At 61.2% G+C, this 18,803-nt stretch overlaps 1 protein-coding gene across 1 annotated transcript; it reads right to left on the bottom strand.

Annotated features, from left to right (window-relative positions):
* Window positions 1-2,153: 2,153 nt before the first annotated feature.
* On the bottom strand, window positions 2,154-15,527 carry PRODH (proline dehydrogenase 1). The gene is made up of 14 exons (XM_074159689.1): window positions 15,210-15,527; window positions 14,315-14,523; window positions 7,955-7,989; window positions 7,467-7,616; window positions 7,259-7,323; window positions 6,747-6,863; window positions 6,521-6,600; window positions 6,172-6,253; window positions 5,741-5,833; window positions 5,493-5,639; window positions 5,141-5,316; window positions 4,956-5,054; window positions 4,469-4,557; window positions 2,154-3,225 (listed from the first exon to the last, which is right to left on the bottom strand). The coding sequence occupies exons 1-14, from the start codon at window positions 15,525-15,527 to the stop codon at window positions 3,038-3,040; spliced, it is 1,848 nt and encodes a 615-aa protein (XP_074015790.1). The 3' UTR covers window positions 2,154-3,037.
* Window positions 15,528-18,803: the final 3,276 nt, after the last annotated feature.

Genomic DNA, 18,803 nt, shown 5'->3' with positions numbered 1-18,803 from the left:
AGTTCAAAAATCCCTGCAGCTGTTTCAGTGGGCAGGAATGCCCAGCGGGGCAGTGGGGACTCATGACACACAGAATCACAGAATGATATGGGGTTGGAAGGGACCTCTGGAGATCATCTAGTCCAACCCCCCTGCCAGAGAAGGTCCACCCAGAGCAGGTTGCACAGGAACGTGTCCAGGTGGGTTTGGAATGTCTCCAGAGACTCCACGACCTCCCTGGGCAGCCTGTTCCAGGGCTCTGCCACCCTCACAGGAAAGAGGTTCCTCCTCACGTTTAGGTGGAACTTCTTACATTCAAGTTTGTGCCCATTTCCTCTTGTCCTGTCCCTGGGCACCACTGAAAAAAGACTGGCCCCATCCTCCTGACACCCACCCTTTAAGTATTTATAGGTGTTGATCAGATCCCCCCTCAGCCTTCTCTTCTCCAGACTAAGAAGACCCAAGTCCCTCAGCCTCTCCTCGTAAGAGAGATGCTCCAGTCCCTGATCATCTTTGTAGCCCTCTGCTGTCCCCTCTCCAGCAGTTTCCTGTCCTTCTGGAACTGGGGAGCCCAGAACTGGACCCAGTGCTCCAGATGGGGCCTCCCCAGGGCAGAGTAGAGGGGAAGGATGACCTCTCTCGACCTGCTGGTCACACTCTGGACACTGCTGGACACGAGGTGCTGGTCACCATCCCGCTGGGACATGGCCAAGCTCCGCTCCTCAGACATGCCCCCTTGGGCTGCTCACAGCGCTTTTAGTGTGAGGTGGCAAGCTGGTTGCTGCAAGGATATGGGTTCCTTCCCCTTGCAACTCCCCCTGCTGCTGTAGCCAGCATCCTCGCAAGCCAGCGCACTGCAGCATGGTCCACTGGTGTACCCACCACTGTTTCATGCCTCCTCTTCCTTCGGGACAAGCAGAAAGCAGCTTCCGGCAGCAAGAGCTAAAACTGAACAGGGTGGGGAAAGCCTGAAACACAGGGAGGGGTTTTTTTGGGCAGTGCTCCCAGAAATAAAAGGAGCACTTGCTGCTTTCTGGCTGAGCACAGGTAAAGGTTGCTGGGAATCCGGGGATTTGGGGGATTTCAAGGGCATCCAGTGCCTTGGGTAGACAGGAGGCAGCACCCTGCAACCCTGACCCCTGATCCCCTGCAAACAGCAGCACTTCCCCCCAGAGACATGCTGCAGAGCTGCCTGGACCTGCACCAGTCCTTTCTGTCTTGGAAAGAGGACTGGGGAGGGGGTTACCTCCAAAAAAGAGGGGCCATGAACAGATACACGAAGCTGCTGGCATGGAGGCTGTAGCATCTGCTCCTGCAGGTGCCCGAGGATCCTTGTGGAAGCCTGTGGTGGGTGAGGGCTGCTCCTGCATCCAGCCATCCCTGAGTCCAGCTGCACTGGCAGAGCCCAAGTCCTGGGGCAGCAGTGTGGTCCATGCCATCACTGCAGCATCCTGTACAAGCCAGAGGGACAGCCCGGTACCGGGAGTGCATCTGCTTCCCTCCTCAAATTTTCCAGGTTTGCTGCCTGCACCAGCACTGCTTTTAAACACCAGCAGCCCCGTCCCTCCAGCCACACTCCCTGCTCCTCCAGGTTTTTTAAGGCATGGCAGTCTCAGCTAGAGAAAAGGCAGGCAATGAACATCTCTGGAAAGCCTAAACTTCACCCGTTTGACTTGGGGGTGGCTCAGCAGAAGTGGAGGAAGAGAGGAAGGGAGAGGAGAAGAGGACTGACCCTTGGGGAAAAAGGAGACGCTACATCAGTCGCTGGGCAGGGAAGCCCAGAGATGCTTGTGGTCCTGCAGAGCCCAAAACGAGCCCAGGAAAAGCTGCCCCTAATTTGAGGCAATGAAAGCCTGAAGGATGCTTGTCCCCCAAAAGCAGACCTCAGGGTGGGGGGAGGCTCTCCCACAGCTGCCACCCCCACTCTGCACGTAGGAGGATGCTCCAGGGCTCCCAGTTCCCCCCAGCCCCATCACAGACAGCTCCAAAGCTTTTCCATTCCCATGCTTGGAGAAGTTTGGCCTCACTGGGTACAGCCTGTCTCTGGCTCCTTTCCCCAAGCCCTGGCCCAGGCCAAGGAATGCAGCTGGAGGGGGCTGAGAACCCCCCCCCTTTGAGACCAGGGCATGAAGCAGAGCCCAGGTGGCTGCCCGATAACTCCGAGAGAGACAGGAGCAAGAACAGTTGTGATTTAATCAACACCATTCTCTGCAAATCCAGTGTAGAGCAGAGCTGAGCCACGGTTCAGCTCCCAGTGCTCCCACATGGCCACCACCCCTGCCCACAGCGCAGACCGGGTCCAGCACGGGGGCCAGGGACCACAGGCAGGGCAGGAGCAGCGCAGGGATGGGCCAGCCAGCTCCCCTCGCCCCTCCTGCCCCACAGGATGTGGGCTTGAGGATGGACAGCCCCGGGCAGCTTTGGCTCTGCTCAGCCCAGTGGGATGAGGGGAAGAGCCTGGTCCTGCCCAGGACCTGCCCACCTCTGGTCTGTGCAAAGCTGGTGAGCAGCCAGGCAGCGGTTGCCTTGGGACAGGCAGCAGGGACTCATCCTGTCCCCAGTCACTGTGGCCTCTGCTTCAGCATCTGCCTCCATGGAGCTGGAAGAGACTAAGCCCCTGACAGAGGCTAGAGGACCTTCTGGCTGAGGCCAGCTTGTCCTCCAGGCACCCAGCCCACCCTAGACCTAAGCCCGTGGCACAAAGGAGGTGGCCAAATCTCCCCGTGCAATCCCACAAGGGGAAAACCCTGGCCAAGCATTCGCTGAGGCAGGGGGGGCTGTCAGGGGGCTGGCATCCCCCCTGAGACAGCCCAGGGCACACACAGCTCAAGATCCCCTGGGATGGCAGAGGGACATCCCTCGGGGCAGTGCCAGCTGGGGCAACCCTACAGTAGTGACTTCCAGAAGGTGGATGTAGTTCAAGCATCAACAAGGACATGTCCTCTCCCAAGGCAAAGGGTGCTGGGGGGACAAACTGCAGCAAAACTAGGACGGGGAATGGCAATAGTGGTTACAGGTGAAGGCACAAGAGACCTCGGGCTGGACGCCATGGTTGGGATTAGTGGTTGGGGCTGAAGAGGCTGCCTGCGAGGAGTCGCCTCTTGAATTCCCTCCAGAGAAGGTCCCGCTCCCGGTTTGCCCTCTGCATGAACCCCCTGTTCTCCTGGGCCCGTCGGGACAGGTAGGGCAGCACCTCATTCACCGGGCCATAGGGCACGTACTTGTAGACGGGGAAGCCGGCCTGACCTGGAGGGAGAGACACTGGTCAGGGAAGTACCAAGAAAGGAAAAAAAGGAAAAAAATCAGGAAGAAAAAAAAAAAAGAGAGAAAAAATAGGGAAAATAAAAACAAAAAAGAGGGCAGGGGAAAGTGGGGGGTGGGGAAAGGAAAAATCGGGGCGGGGGGGGGGAAAGAGGGCAGAAGAAAATGGAGGGGGAGGAAGGAAAAAACAAGAAAAAAAAAAAAAGGAAAAAAAACCCAAGAAAAAATATATGAAAAAAGCCTCCCTTACCCCTAGCGCTCCCGTGCCCCACGGGCTGTGCTGCCGGGCGAGGGATGGCGGGTGGGAGGGCTGCAGCGAGCACCGGGGAGGGGAGCGGCGGCACATCCCTCCCCTGGCTCAGCACAGGGAGCTTGGGAAGGCGCTGGGGGGAGTGGGCCGAGGTCACCGGGAGCCCTGGGAATGTCAGCAGCCAGGGCCAGGCCAATTCAAGAAGCATTCAACCAGAATCATCAAGTTAACACATTTTTCCAGCATGACCAGAGAAGGCTGCAGACAGGCAGCCAAACCCCGCTCGCAAGGGGAACTCCAGGACAGAGAAGCATCCAGGCTGGACATCTGCCCGGCCTGCCTCCTGCTGTGCTCCTGGCCTCGGGGCCCCACTCCGGACACCAGGCTCGGTCCCTGACCTGTGTTGGGCTACCTGGATCCTTGCATGTCCCCTCTGTTCATGCCCCTGGGAGCTCTGCTCCACTGCCTGGGCCAGCAGCAGAGAAGAGGACAAAGTCATGCAAGAGCCTGTTGCCACCTCGCCAGGGGAGAGCCCGGGGCGCGGGTGCACCTCCAGCAGAGCAAAGCGACACTCCCAGACCAAGGAGGTACAAGAGGGGTTTGCTAAGGCCGGGACCTGTCTCTGCCCCATCTAGGAGTACCCTGATCTCAGCTCAGAGTCCAAAGCAGGAATCTCCCTGCCCAGCCATCACAGTCTCATGGGGCCTCCAGAAAACAGATGTGATTCTCCGTCTACGTCCTCATCTACATACTCCCCAAACCCTATGCAGGGGACACAGTGCTCACACAGCCGGGGAAGAGGCAACAAGGCCCTGTCCTCAGCCAGTCCTCCTCTCAAACAGCCCTGCCTTCACCAGGGCAGACCCATAGCCCAGCTCCATCCGTCCTTCAGACCCCACAACAGCTCCTCAGGGAGGCCTCAGGGGTCAAGGTGGGGCAGAAGCACATCTGCCAATCCCCCCTGTTCCCAGCACTCACCCAGGGGGAAGGTGATCTGGTCACACATGCCCAGCAGCTGCCCGAAGCACACCTTCTTCTCCGAAGGATGGATCCCAAGCTCCATCATCCTGCAAGCCAAGCCTCGCATTAGGGAAGAGTGGAGACAGCAGAACACACAGGGGCAGCACATCCCATCAGAGGAGTGGAGATCATCTCCAAGTATGAGAGCGCAGCACTGACCACATCCCAGATGGATGCAGGGAATCAAGGACTTGAGGGTTTTGTTTTTAAAACAGCCTCTGGGCTGGGCCACGGGGCCAGCTCTGCAGCCACTGTGAGCTCCCATGCTGCGCCCCAGCTCCAAGCCCCAGTCAAAGCCCTGAGCACCAGACAGGAGCTAGGATCCCACGGGTGAGCACGGAGAGGACCTGAAAAGCCCCAGCTCATCTCACGGCAGCTCTGCTGGGCCCCCATATCCCTCAAGTCCCCAGTCCCTACTATGACATGCTGCCTCCCCAGCACCCACCTGCGCAGGGTAAACTTCACTGTGTCCTCGTTGTGAGATGCCACCATCACGCTGGCTTTCCGGCTGTGCTTGATCTCCTCCAGGACGTAGTCCAGGCACCTGCAGGGTCGTATAGGGCTGCATGGTGAGGCCACTCAAGCCCGTGCCCAGTGGGGCAGGCAGGAGGAGCATGGCTGTCCCTCTACCTGTGGTACATCTCGTTGGTCTTCTCGTAGGTGGGGTTGATAGGATCCTCATAGCCAATCTGGGCTGCCCTCTCCCGCTCCTGCTCCATGTAGGCACCACGGACCAGCTTGGCGCCAAAGTGCCAGCCCTCCCGGCGCGACAGCTCCACATCCACCGTCACATTGTCATAAGCCTCCTGGGACCAGATGGAAGAGATGGCACAAGGTCATTGCATCAGTGCCACGTCTGCCCTGTGCCTTCAGGTAGCCAGCCCTGGAGTTGTGTCATCACGTCGCCATGGCTTCAGGAGCCAAGGTCTCCATCCAGCTGCTCCAGAAGGTCCTTTCTGCCCAGCCTTCTGCTGGACCTCACCTTCAGGTAGCACTGGTAGGTGTTGAAGATAATCGCCCGATCCCTGTTGAAGCGGCGCTGCATCTCCAGGGTGAGGCGGCTGATGGCTGGCTGGAAGTAGCTCTGCTCTGCATCCACCATCAGCCTCACGCCCTTCTCCGTGGCTCTCTGGGGGGTGAATGACACAAAGGTCGGCTTCACGGGGCCGCTTGCTACACGTCTCCCCCTCTGCAGCAGCACCAGCTCCCACAGCCCCAGCATCCTCCCACCTTGGCAAGGGTGTCCATCCGCTGCAGCATCCGCTTCATCTGCAGATCCTCCTCCTCAGTGAAGCGTGAGAGCAGAGGCTCCAGCTGCCTGGTCTGAAAGGAGAAGAGCTTGTGGCACCCTGATGTGGCCACCCCCTCCCAGCCAGCCCTGTGAGACAGAAGGACTCCCCGGGGGAAGCCCAACCCCAGGGCTGCTGCCCACCCCAGCTCCCATCAGCCAGCACAGTGTGACCACCCTGCCAGCTCGGTGGCGACACATGGTAGGTAGATCACAGCATGGCCAGGCTCTGGCAGCACAGGGACCAGTCAGCGCTGCTGCCACCATGAGCCACTGGGCAGGACCTGGGGGAGTGTACCCACACCACGCTCCCCCAAATTCCCAGTGCTCTCCCCATGGGGCGGCTCTGGGGGTAGCACAGATGGGTACCCACCTGCATGTTGGGGACAAGCAGCAGCTTGGAGAGCTTGGTGCGGCTGTCAATCAGGCTATTCCAGTCCAGCAGGTCCACAGTGCTGGGAGAGGAGAGACAGGCTCATACTGGTGTCTTGCAGGGGGGTCTCTACCAGCTCCCGATCCCCACCAGCACACAAGGTGCACAGCATGTGCCACCCTGACCTGTCTTGTTACCTCCACCGAAACCTCCTCTATGCTCGGTCACTGTGCCAAGCCAGTGCAGGCTTTTGGAGACCTCCCCTTGCTGCTGCCCCACCACTCCAGGAACAGGGACAAGGTCCCCAGAGTCCCAACCCGCAGCATCCCCCCGGGCACAGGCAGCTTACCCGCTGACACCCAGGTTCTCGCCTGTGAACCAGTGCTGGCTCTCTGCCTTGGTTGCGATGCCGAGGTTGGCCAGGGCCTCCTGCCACCAAAAGGAGCATCAGTGCCAAGGGGTCTCACTGCTCCAGACTCAGAGGTGTCACAGGGCTGCTCTGGGACCTCCAAGGCCACTTCCAGCAGCACATCCCCAGCAGTGCAGCCTCCTCCCTCAGACATCACCCGCCTCACCTGCAGCTTCTCTGCCTCCAGCTTCATCTCCACTGCTGCCCGCCCAGCCTGGCCCTGCTCCGCGGCCATTTGGTGGAAGAACCTCCGCCACTTCACCAGCACCTCCGAGAACTGCAGCTGCAGGGGCAGACTCAAGGTGAGACATCCAGGCTGGAGTCCAGCCAGCTTGGAGCCTCCTGTCATGCCAGGGCTTTGCAAGATCATACCCAGCCTAAGGCAGACTGTGACCCTTTAGAAGAGGACCTTGGCCAAGCAGCAGCACAGAACCCCCACACCCTTATGTTGGGACCTCTAAACTTCTGAGCTCTTCATGTGTCCCCAAAAGTTGTGGCAGCGTCTCCAGAATGGCGTCGGGCACACAGGGGGCAACCTGTTGGTACCCACTCCTCTCTGCCATCGGTGGAGATGCCACTGCAGCAAGCCTGGCACCCCACGGCACCTGCCCCCCAAGACGCATCATCCGTGGCCCTGGCTCTGACCCACCTTGCCCTGGTCACAGCCCCGACACTCACCAGGAACTGAGGTCTGCCCAGCGCCGTCAGCTTGATGGCCGAGAAGCCGTCCTCTGAGCTGCCACCTGGATGGAGTCACAACGACAGAGCTAGCCTGACAGGCAGCGTGCTTGGGAAGAGAGGAAGTACCCGAGATACAATGGTGGGCTGCAGGGTCCCTGCAGTCCCCAAGCACAGTGGGGCTGCTCAGGACACATGGAGCACTTACTTGAGGCGTCAATGCAGCCAAGGAAAGTCTCCATGTGCTGGTCGCACTTGGCCTCGTCAGCATAGAAATACGTGCGGGCGCTAATGACCCCACCGCGGCGATCCCCAAATCCCCGATGGGCTCGGTATTTCTTCTCCCTTTGCTCTGCTCCTGGGGTAGGAGAGGATGGAGATGGGCCATGCAGCCCTACTGAGCTCCTACAAGCCTCCCTGGGAGCTCCTGCCATGGGTGCAGGGGAGAGGGACTCTGGCTTGGACCTCAAAAGAGCCCCTTGAGGGCTGCAATGTGCCCAGCCTGTTCTGTTGCCTGAGCAGGGGCTGAGCCTTTGCAGAGAAACAGGGTTGGCCAAGAACAGAGATGTTCATCATCCAGCTCATGTTTTCAGGCTGTGGGATCTGGGTCCTTCCCCCATGCCAGGCCCGCAGTGCCCAGATCAGCTGGACCTTCAGGCTATATCTCCTGTCAGCAGGAGAGGCTGGGTCACTCACCTCCCATCTCCTTCTCGGCTGCAGAGGTGCAGGAGCTAAGAAGAGAAACAGGGAAGATAAGGGCCAGGTCAGCAACCCCCCACAACCCCACACTGGTGGCCAGGGCAGCTCTGAGGCTCCCCTGCTGCCAGCCTGGTGCTGGACCCTGCTCTTCCCTCACCAACCCACGGCCAACGGATCAAGCTGCTCAGTGTGAGCTCCGCTGGCAGGTCAGATGCCCCAAACCCGCTCATGGAAGGCCATGGGGTTTCAGCATGCAGGCAAGCGTTAACTGGAGGCAGCACGGAGAAGATGCTCTGTCCCAGGGTCCAGAGCTGCTCTCAACCAGCCCACTCCATGGCAAGGACAAGGTCAGCCCTGGTGGGGCTGGGTGCTCTGTCCCCAACCATGGTCCTCGCTCTGGCAGCACCAAATCTCAACCCAACGCCTCCCCACTGTGCAGGCACCAGCAGCCAGACCGTGAAACAAGGAGCTCCTTCAGACCCAGGGTGCATTGAGCCATGGGATGCCCCGCTGCAGCTCAGCTGCCCCACGCTCCTCTGCCAATAAACAAGGTCTCAGCTTTAACTCCCACCAACCTCGGATGTAATTTCAAGCCCAAGCTCTTTGCCACAGAGATAACAGGGCTCTGACAGCCCAGATGAACACGGGCCAAGTCATGAGATCCTCCTCGAGCTCCAGCAGCCTTTTCTTGCTGACACCCTAAATCCAGCCCGCAGACCCGAGGTCTCACCCAGGAACACTGCCCGCCCCTGGAGAGCGGCCCTAAGTGACAGCAGAGCCATCTCTTCCAGGAAATCTCTGCCTTGGAGTCACTGTCCCAAACCTGCCCGTGCCCAGCAGTGGGGAAGTGCACTGCCAGCCAAGAGCAGAGCTATCCGTTCAGAGCCAGAGGACTCGCACAAGAGAGCGGAGATGTACGTGGCATGGCCCCAGAATATGTTCTCCCGCATGGAAACCCTGTGACAGGGATTAGGAGCTGCTGGAAGCGTAAACAAGCAGAGACAAGCCCTTCCCTCCCGCTCCCCAGAGCCAGGACTAGGCCTGCATTGCTCAAAGCGCAGCAACGCCTGGTGTGAACCGGGGCAGGAGCAGCCAGAGCTCATGGGGAGCAGCAGGCACCACCTCTGGCAGGCTCTGCTCCATGATTGTGCTACCCCGAGGACAGGTCAAGCAGTCTTCAACCCCTGAATACAGAGGGTGGAGGAAAGGAAGAAGGAGGCATCATATACCCAGGGACAGGACGCGATAGCAAAGCCCACAGCGTCTGGCAGGTCCCCTCAGGGCAGACAGCATGGTTACACAGGGGAAGGCTGGACACGCTACTGGGACTCTGAGGACACGTGGAGAGAGATGGGTCCTGTGGGCAGGTCCCAGCCGCAGCACAGCGGGACAGCTCTGAACCCCAAAGCACACCTCACGTCCAACACCTGAGGTGCTGGGGACCAGCGGCAGGGAGCAAAGCCGCCTCTGACCTACCCAGGGTGAAGGCACACAACTCATTAGCAAATAGCACCCTTGAACTGGAAGGGTTTCGTGTTCCTGAAGACAAACATGCCCTTTCCAGCAGTGTTCCTGCTGCATGACTGCCCGAGGGGGGCATCCAAAGCAGTGCCATGGGGCTCACTTTATTGTTCTACGTCAAGCAAAATAAAGGAAGCTCCTTCAAGCTGAGGAAATAGCTCTTCCTGCGTATCAACTGCTTTCTTCGCAATATTAGTCTTGGCCAGCAAAGCTATTCTGACACCAACCAAGTGCCACTTAACACAGCTTGTACCTGGCCACCCCTTCTGCAAGTCTCCCAGAGGAGAACACGTCTCCAGGCACTGCCCGAATGCTTCTGGTGGGCTGTAACCAGAAAGGAGCCACCCGTGAGGCACGCTGAGGGCCTGGGGGATCACACTTGGCCAAAGCACGCCCAAACCAGCCCCTCCGAGTGCTGCAGAGCAAGTTATGAAGACCCAGTGCAGCCCATGGGGTTGCTGGGAAGGGTAATCCAGCCGAAACAGCAGACTTGGGCTTTCAGGAAGTTTTTGATCAGGCTCAAATAAACCATCTCAGGAGAAGCACAAAGGTCCCCTTGTCAGAAATAAGTAGGCGATAATCCATTTCGCCCTGGGGGTTACCAGGAGGGTGCCACGAGCACAGCACATTCGCTTTGCTTGTCTGGCAAAGCGGCTGAAGGAACAGCAGGGAGAAGTTCTCACTGAATTACCACATCCAAGGAAAAACTCATGGTCACATGAAGCCCAGGCTGGAGCTATGGGTGATGCTTAAAACCCTGCAGGTAGGAACAAAGCAAAGCTCTTGGCAGAAGAGAGTCTTCCAAGCCTGCCCCACGCATGAGTTGCCAGCACACACCAGCCCAGGACCACGGCAGGACCTGCTTGCACAGCTTCAAGCTAAAGAGGAATCACCCCGAGGACCTGCAGCACCCACAAGCAGAGCCCCGGGCATGGGTGGCAGTGGCACCAGGAGCAGAAGAAGAGGTGGCTCTGGGAGGCTGACTGGCCAGGCTGGACTGTAAAGCCACACTGGAGCAGGAATCAGGTGTCTATGCAAGAAGTCTCCAGAGGAAGTGAAGCCCAGGAGCTGCATGGCAGAGCCGGCCAGGGTGTCTGACAGTGCTCAGGGGCAGGATTGTCCTTCCCTGTGTTAGCACAACCCAACCCATCTCCTGGCTCGGGATGCCCATGGGCCAGCAATGGCCCAAGGCTGCAAGGGGACCATGACCACCTCCACTACGGGGGGTGCTCCTTGTTTCACTCCTCAGGGCGCTGAAGCCCGTGCCCAGCCACAGCGGTGCCCCTCCACACCCCTCCCACCCATCCCCGAGCCTCCAGCCCACACACTACCCTGGGAGCGGAGCAGCACCCAGGCTTTACTGCCTGCAGGACGCTTTTCTCCAGCCATGTCACCATGACCCGGCAGCAGCCTTCAGCACGTGGCCAAGGACACCTGGGACAGGCTGGCAGGGCGCTGGATGCCAGCCCAGGCAGGGCAGGGCACAGCCTGCAGCAGCCAGGATAAGCTGGTGCCTGCCCGTGTTTGTTGCTCCCAACCAGCAAAGCAGTGCCAAGGAGCAGCCAGGGCCCATCACTGGAGAGGAAAGGGCATTTCCCTGATGTTATCTCCAGCTTGCTCCAGGAGAACGCGCTGCACGAGGCCAGCACAGCTCTGCCCTGGGGGGGGAAACAACAGCAGATGGCACCAGGAGACCAAAAACTCCGCTGCTGTGCCTGGTTTGTGGCTCTGCTTCCCGGCTGGCAGCAGGGCAAAGTCCTGAAGTGCTCATGGGAGGGAAGGATGGAGCTCCCGAGTCCAGGACCACTCACTCCTCTCAACCCCAGCCCAGCACCATCCTGGCAGAAGCACCAGCCATTTGGGGTTTTGCCACTGAACGGAGCCAGAGCAATGCTTGACACGGCCCAGGGCTCCAGTGCAATCCTTCTGATGTCACCCAACCCTCCCCTGGGCTTTGTCCTGCTCCATGACGTCCTCGTGTGATCTCCAGGATAGCACTTTCCCCCCTCCCCACCCGTTTGTTAGAGCAAGTCCCACTGGGGCTCAGGCAGGGTGGCACCGGGGGAGTGCAGGGGCCGGGGTCCAGCCCATGGCTTTGCCCATCTCTCTTGGGTGGGAATGACCCTCAGCACATGCAGAACCACAGAATGGTATGGGGTTGGAAGGGACCTCTGGAGATCATCCAGTCCAACCCCCTGCCAGAGAAGGTCCACCCAGAGCAGGTTGCACAGGAACGTGTCCAGGCGGGTTTGAATGTCTCCAGAGATGGAGACTCCACCACCTCCCTGGGCAGCCTGTTCCAGGGCTCTGCCACCCTCACAGGAAAGAAGTTCCTCCTCATGTTCAGGTGGAGCTTCTTATATTCAAGTTTGTGCCCATTCCCTCTTGTCCTCTCCCTGGCCACCACTGAAAAAAGACTGGCCCCATCCTCCTGACACCCACCCTTTAAGTATTTATAGGCGTTGATCAGATCCCCCCTCAGCCTTCTCTTCTCCAGACTAAAAAGACCCAAGTCCCTCAGCCTCTCGTAAGAGAGATGCTCCAGTCCCCTCATCATCTTTGTAGCCCTCTGCTGTACCCTCTCCAGCAGTTCCCTGTCCTTCTTGAACTGGGGAGCCCAGAACTGGTCCCAGTGCTCCAGATGGGGTCTCCCCAGGGCAGAGCAGAGGGGGAGGATGACCTCCCTCCACCTGCTGGTCACACTCTTCCTGATGCACCCCAGGATGCCATTGGCCTTCTTGGCCACAAGGGCACATTGTTGGCTCATGGTCATCCTGTTGTCCACCAGGACTCCCAGGTCTTTCTCCTCAGAGCTGCTCTCCAGCAGGTCAGCCCCAACCTGTCCTGGTGCAGGGGGTTATTCCTCCCCAGGTGCAGCACCCTACACTTGCCCTCGTTGAACTTCATCAGGTTCCTCTCTGCCCAACTCTCCAGCCTGTCCAGGTCTCACTGTACGGTGGCACATCGGCTCATCTAGCAAGGGGTCCCACACATGCAATCCCCAAATCTGCCTGGGGGGCCGAGAGGGGGATACCAGCACAGCCCCGATGGCTCACAAACCATCCCCACCTCCCCCCGTGAGCAGGCAGGATACAGGTGCAGGCAGAGCCTGCCTGCCAAAGCCTGGGTGGGCAACCACAGGAATGTGCTGGGCACAGGCACCGCCAGCGCCAGGAGGGCAGCGATGCCAGCCCGGCCACCGCGGCCACCGCCGGCCCAGCCCCACGGGGATGCCGCGCAACCTGCCCGGACCATGGCTGGGTGCCCGACAACACCGCTGCTCCGCAATTTCAGAAGAGCCATTCCCCCCCCCCGCCCCCGGGGCTGCAAGCGGGGTATTTTGAAGGTTTTATATACTTAAAAAATGCAGTTTGCAAAAACTGAGGCTGCGAAGGGCTGGGGGCAGCCCTGCCCCCCCCGCCCCTCATGCAGCCCCCAGGCCAGTGCTGCCCTCGCAAGCTGCCCACAGACGGGCAGGACCTTGGCACCAGAGGGGATTTCGGGCAGGGGCAGAGTCACCCCACTGCAGCAAGTGGGGGGTCCCCGATAAGCAGGGCCTGGGTGGGGAGCAGAGATAAGGCTCCCGGCGCCGGCTGGGAGGAGTGCGGCGGCAGCACCTGCATCACCCATCCGACCCACCCCCCCCCCAAAAAAGCCATTTCCGTTGCATTTTTAACACTGTGCGGCAGCTGGCCTGTGTCCCCCGGCTGCCAATAGGGACATGGGGCTGTCGGAGCCTGCCCTGCACCCCCAGCCTGCGCCCTCCGGCAGGGCCACCCTTGCTGGGGGGGGGGGGGACACGACAGTGACCGTGTGGTGCCAGCCAGGGGCCATCGATCGGGCGAGCGGAGCCGCCCGAAACCGGAGCCCACATAGTGGAAAGTTACTGGCAGTTTTTGGCCGGTGCTGGCCCTTGGCAGAGGGCAGGAGGCAGGGAATAATGCCGGAATGGGGTGGTGGCTCTGCGGGAAGGAGGTGACATCTGGGGAAGCGGGGAGAGCCACCGCCCCAGTTTGAGAGGGGTGGACATGGCAGGGGGCAGCACCCCAGTGTATGTATGGTGGGGGATGGAGGGGGCAGGATGCTGGGGGAGGAGTCGGGGGGACAGCACCCCAGTGTGGTGAAGGGAGACTGGGGGGGAGGGGGGCAGCACCCCAGGGGGAAGGGGAATGGGGGGCTACTGTTTCCTATTCTCTGTAGGGGAGAGCACATCAGGGTGTGCAGGAGAGTGGAGGGGAACAGCCCCCTGTGGGGGGGTGCCTCCCCCCGGTGTGTGCAGAGGGAACAGAAGGGGTGCAGCTGTCTGGGGGGGGCAGGGGAGCACCATCTCAGCAGCGTGTGGGGGTGGACGGCAGCACCCCTGTGTGTGCAAGAAGGGGGGGCGGGACACCAGTGTGGGAGGAATGGGAGGTGGGGGACGGCAGCACCCCGCTGTGTGTGGAGGGATTGGCGGGGGGGGGGGGCAGGGCGGGGAGGTCGAGAACCCCCTTGTGTGGGGGTGTGTGCAGGGGGGGTGAAGGGGGGGGGGGGACGACAGCCCCCTTGCGCATGTGGGAGGGCGTGAAGTGGGGGGCTGCCTCCCTGTGAGGGAGAGGGGGGACGGACGACAGCCCCCTTGTGCACGCAGGGGGGGACAGCAGCCCACCCGGAGGGGCAGCACCCCGGGAGGGAGAACGGCGGGGGGTGGGGTGGGGCGGAGGGGGGGGCGTGGCCGTGACGCACGGCAACACCGACCCCGCAGCCAATGGGAACGGGGGGGATGGGCGGGCGCAGCCAATCGCAGAGCGGCCAAGTCCCGCGCCCGGCGCGCGCGCCGCGCCCCGGCCCCGCACTCACTCCAGCTCCTTGCGCTCGGCCTCCTCGGCGCTCAGGTCCTCCTCCACGCTGTAGTCCAGCACGGCCCCCACGCCGAAGGCCTGGTTCCGCCGGATGAGCGGTTTGATAGCCTCCTGGTCCTCCCCGGCCACGAACTGCCCGTAGAAGGTCATCTTCATCAGCCGCTCGAACAGCGCCTGCCCCAGCACCCGCTGGCCCAGCTGCAGCAGCTGCGGGACAACGGCAGCTCAGCGCCCCGCCAGACGGCACCCGGCCCCCCCGATCGAGAACCACCCAGACCCGGGACCGGCAACCCCCGGAGCGGGCAGCACACCCCACCCCCCCGGCCTGGGACCGACAACCCCCTCGGAACGAGAGCCTCCCAGGCCAAGGATCAGCACCCTCCTGGGGGGGGCAACCCCCGGAGCGGGCAGCCCCCCGAACGAGAGGCCCCCCCAGACTAGGGACCAGCAACCCCCGGAGCGGGCGGTGCCCCCCGGTCCAGAACCGGCAACCCCCCACCAGCCCGGGGACCGGCAATCGTCGGGGGCGGGCAGCCCCCCCACACCGGTCCGGGACGGCAAGCTCCCCCCGTCCCCCGGAACGGCCACGCCCCCGGAACGAGAGCACCCCCCCGGAGCTGACAATTCCTCTCGGTCCAGAACCGGCAGCCCCCCCGCCCCCCCAACCCGGTCCAGGACCGGCAACCCCCCCGGAACGTGTAGCCCTGCTGCCCGGCTGGATACCATCAACCCCTCTGGAGCAGGCAGCCCCCTAGTCCCTGCATCACCCCCGCCGCGGGAACCCCCCTGCCCGGGCTCGGCACCCTCCCCTCCCTGCAGCGGCAGCCCCCCCCCCGGCGGGGCAGGGTGTGTGTGTGTGTGTGTGTGTGTGACCGTCGCGCCCCGCCACCCACCTGCCGGTTGTGCTCCACCAGCGGCCCGACGGCGCAGAGCCCCAGCACCAGCAGCCCCCGCAGCAGCTCCGCGCTGCTCTTGCTGCGGAACGCCTCCTGCGCGTCCCCGAAATCCACGGCGGGCGGGGGGCCCCGCTCCGCACCCCGCGGAGGGGCAGCCGGCGGCGGCGGCGGCGGCACCGGCCGGGCGCCCCTGCCCGCGGCCGGCGGCGGAGCGGCCCCGCGGGGGGCAGCGGCAGGCGCGGAGCGGGGGCGGCGGGGGGCGGCCAGGCGGGGGACGGCGGCGCAGAGCGCCCGGGCGGCGGGCGGAGGAGCCATAGGCACGGCGGGGCCGCCCGCCCCGAGCCGCCGCCTTAAGTACCGCCCGCCCGGCGCCGCCCCCGGGGCTCCCAGCCGACGGCGCCGCCGCCCCGCCCCGCCCGGCTCTGCCGCCCCACCGGGAGCCTTCCCCGGTGCCGGACCCCCGGGCACCCCGCCCCCGGGGGCGCATCCCTTCCGCACCGGGGAGGGCACAGAGGGGCAGCCCGAGGGGAGCCCCGGGTGGGGCTGAAGGGAGGTGGGCGCCCTTGGAGCAGCGCTGGGGAGGGCACAGAGGGGAGGGCAGAGAGCCCCGTGCCCTTGAAGCAGTCCTGGGGAGAGGCGAAGGGACCCCATGTCCTCGGAGGAGCCCGAGGAAGAGCTGTGGAGGTGCCGAGGGAGCCCTGAAGTGGTCCCCATCCCATCGGAGGGGAGCACCCAGGGCCAACCCTGCAGGACCAAGGGGCTCTTGACCCCTTAGAGCAGCCCCAGGCAGGGTCAAAGGGTGCTCCCAAAGGGTCCCTGTCCCCTCCTAAGCAATCTCTGGGGCTGGCTGTGGCGTGTCCAGCCCACAGAGCTGGGAGGCCCTTGGGGAGGATACCTCAGACCCGGGGAACCTGTCATGGGAGAGATGTCGTCGCAAGCCCTTGCGCTGGCTCCTCCTGGTCTGTGCATGAATGATTTGGGGTTTTCAGCTGAATCGCTGTTTGTTTGGTCGAGGTTCATGGGTGCTGGGGTGCTTGGGGTGGCTGGAACCAGCAGATCGGCTCCCTTGGCATGGGTTGGGGCAGCCGGGCTGTGGCCCATGGAGCCCCACCGTGGAGAGGGCTGGCAGGGCCTTAGGAGGTTCCCAGGCAGGGACGAGTGCCCGTGCTGGTCCTGGCAGGTGTTTTCGTGAGCTGTTCCCGGCAGGCACACCCAGTGCCGAACTCCAGAGATCACCCAGCACCTTCTGGCAGATACGCTCCCGACTCTTGGCCTGGAGAGCAGAGAGCAGGGACCTCCTTTCCTTTCTGCAGGACCGTTTCCCAGCAGCCAGTATCACAGCCACATCCCTTCTCCATGCTTACATCTGCTCTTCATGACCTTGTCCCCCTCTCTGTGACCTTGTTCCCCTCTCTGTGACCTTGTTCCCTTTTCTGTGACCTTGTCCCCTCTCCATGCCCACTTCTCCAGCCCCAGGTTTGCAGTGGCTCCTGGAGGATGACTCCGGGCTGGTGCAGACCTGCCCGAACCCAGCTCCTCAGTGACATCTTGTGCCTGGGGATGCTCAGCGCAAGCAGCAGCAGCCAGGCACGGGGGGAGCAGGCAGCAGCAGCCCCTGCCGGGTTTGCCGGGGTGGGAAACCACGTCCTGAGTGGGATGGAGAGGAAGAGCGTGAAGCTTTGAGAAGGCTCTGGCAGCTGCGATGCAAAACTTTTCTTTTCCAAAGCAACCCACAGTCCAGCAAACTGTAACCACTGGAAAAGTCTGGCCCTGTCTGGATGAGGAACAGCTATCACAGGGCCAGCGGTACAGGAAAAATTAGTTACAGCAAATGTTTTTTCCTCCACACCCCATCTCTGGCATTGCTGTAATTATCAGTGAAACCATGGAGGTTCCTTGAACTCATCTGCAAGGTTTCCTTTTGGGATGTCCCTTCCTTCCATGGCGGGAGTCAGACAGTGGCATTGCCCTGAACAGAGCTGGGTAAAACGTGAGCTATGAAAAAGCATCAATTTCTTCCAAAATATTTCCTGTGCTCATTAACTCTTTTGTGCCATTTAGAGTGAAATAACTCACCTGATGTTCCTTGCCGCGATGAGGTTGTGCCTGTGAAGTTTCAGGCTGCTGTTCAAACTCCTGTCTAAGAAAAAAAAAGCCGACATTACACCGAGCTGCATTAAAGCCTGAGGAGAAGATGCTACCACTGCAAATAAAAACTTGTAATCAGCTGTAATTTTTGCTCATTTTCTAGCCTCAGTGGTGCCAGGCCAAGCCATGACTCCCCAATAGCCACAACCAGGCCCTCCTGCTGGGGCAGGGAGTTTGCTTTTCACTCAGTTGTAACAGAGGAAATTCCCTTGGAAGGCTCTAAAGGGAAATGCCTGCCTGATCTCACCAGGGAAAGTTTCTGAGTGGTGCCCATCGTACTGGCAGAGCTGACAGCCCCCGTGGCATCAGTGAAGCCTCCAGGCTGGGGTGGGGGATTTGTGGTGCAAGAATGGGTCTGAGTTTCCAGAGAAACTTCAGTCTCAGATCTGGACACAAAGATGAAATGTAAAAAATCCACGTTTTGCTGGAAGCGAAACCTGATGGTGTTTATCTTGGGATGGCTGCTTCTGAAGCAGAGGGGATCCCTGAGCTGGCATCCCAACATGGGATGCTCAAGGCTGCTGTGGGGACCGTGCCAAGCCCCCGTGGGTCACTGCACCCTGCAGAGCACTGACCACCAGCTCCCCTCAGCTGGGACTTTATGCCTTTCGGACTACTGTCCCCATATCCCACTGTGTCCCTGCAGATGCTGCTGGCACAGAGAGGGATGATGCATGCTGCTCCTGCTGGTGTGCTGGCTGCAGCTGACCCGCGCCTGGCGTGGGAAGCCTGGTCCAGCCCATGGCACGGGTACCCACATCACAAACGTGACCACGCTGAGTGTTCCGCACAGGCAATGTGCCCTAGGCCTGATAGCATACCTCCGAGTCCTTCAGCAGGCACGCTCGGCCACCCCAGTGATGGCACGGAGCTGGGAAGAGGCCATTATTGAGGCCTTGAGAAGCCGTAAGATGTAAAGAAACAAATCTGAATGCGAGACAGACAGGCGAAGGGGATTTAGTGCAGGAGGAGATGGCAGTTCGGAAAGGAAGAAGCCAGGGCATGCATATTTCATGGGCCAGTGCTTGGCATAGGCATTTTTGACACCGGGAAAATAACAGATGGCAAGTACCAGCAGCCGCTCATGGACCCGGGTGGGAGAATGATGAAAATGGCTCCTTTTGGATGCCTTTTGGCCGAAGCAGGCACGGCTGCATGACCTGGGGGCTGCTGGGCTGTGCCGTGTTGCCGGAGCACAGAGATCAGCCTTGCTCACCATGGTCTTCCTCCAGCCCAGTGCTGGGGTAGGGACAATCCCCCGGGCTTGGTCCCAGCTGTCCCGTGGCTCTGCCAGCCCTGGAGCCCTGCCTGCTCCTCGCTGCACTGGGCACCCCGCGCTCTCAGCATCCATCCTCTGTGGTTTCCTTGGAGAATGCTGATTCAGATCCTCCTCTGTTGGATATTTCTCACCCTGATCGTATGCCTGACGCGTGCTCAGCAGCA

Source organism: Numenius arquata, chromosome 16, assembly GCF_964106895.1.
Source record: "Numenius arquata chromosome 16, bNumArq3.hap1.1, whole genome shotgun sequence".
NCBI lineage: Eukaryota > Metazoa > Chordata > Aves > Charadriiformes > Scolopacidae > Numenius > Numenius arquata.
Note: the sequence above shows the minus strand (reverse complement) of the source record. Positions and strands in the feature narration are given on the sequence as shown.

What these genes read in the sequence shown, in the direction of transcription:
- PRODH (XM_074159689.1), bottom strand. Translation starts at nt 15,527, where the DNA reads ATGGCTCCTCCGCCCGCCGCCCGGGCGCTCTGCGCCGCCGTCCCCCGC. An exon ending in GCCGAGCGCAAGGAGCTGGA is followed by an intron (nt 7,990 to 14,314) that starts GTGAGTGCGGGG and finishes TTCTCTTCTTAG; the next exon opens with CTCCTGCACCTCTGCAGCCG. An exon ending in GAGAACCTGGGTGTCAGCGG is followed by an intron (nt 6,254 to 6,520) that starts GTAAGCTGCCTG and finishes CTCCTCTCCCAG; the next exon opens with CACTGTGGACCTGCTGGACT.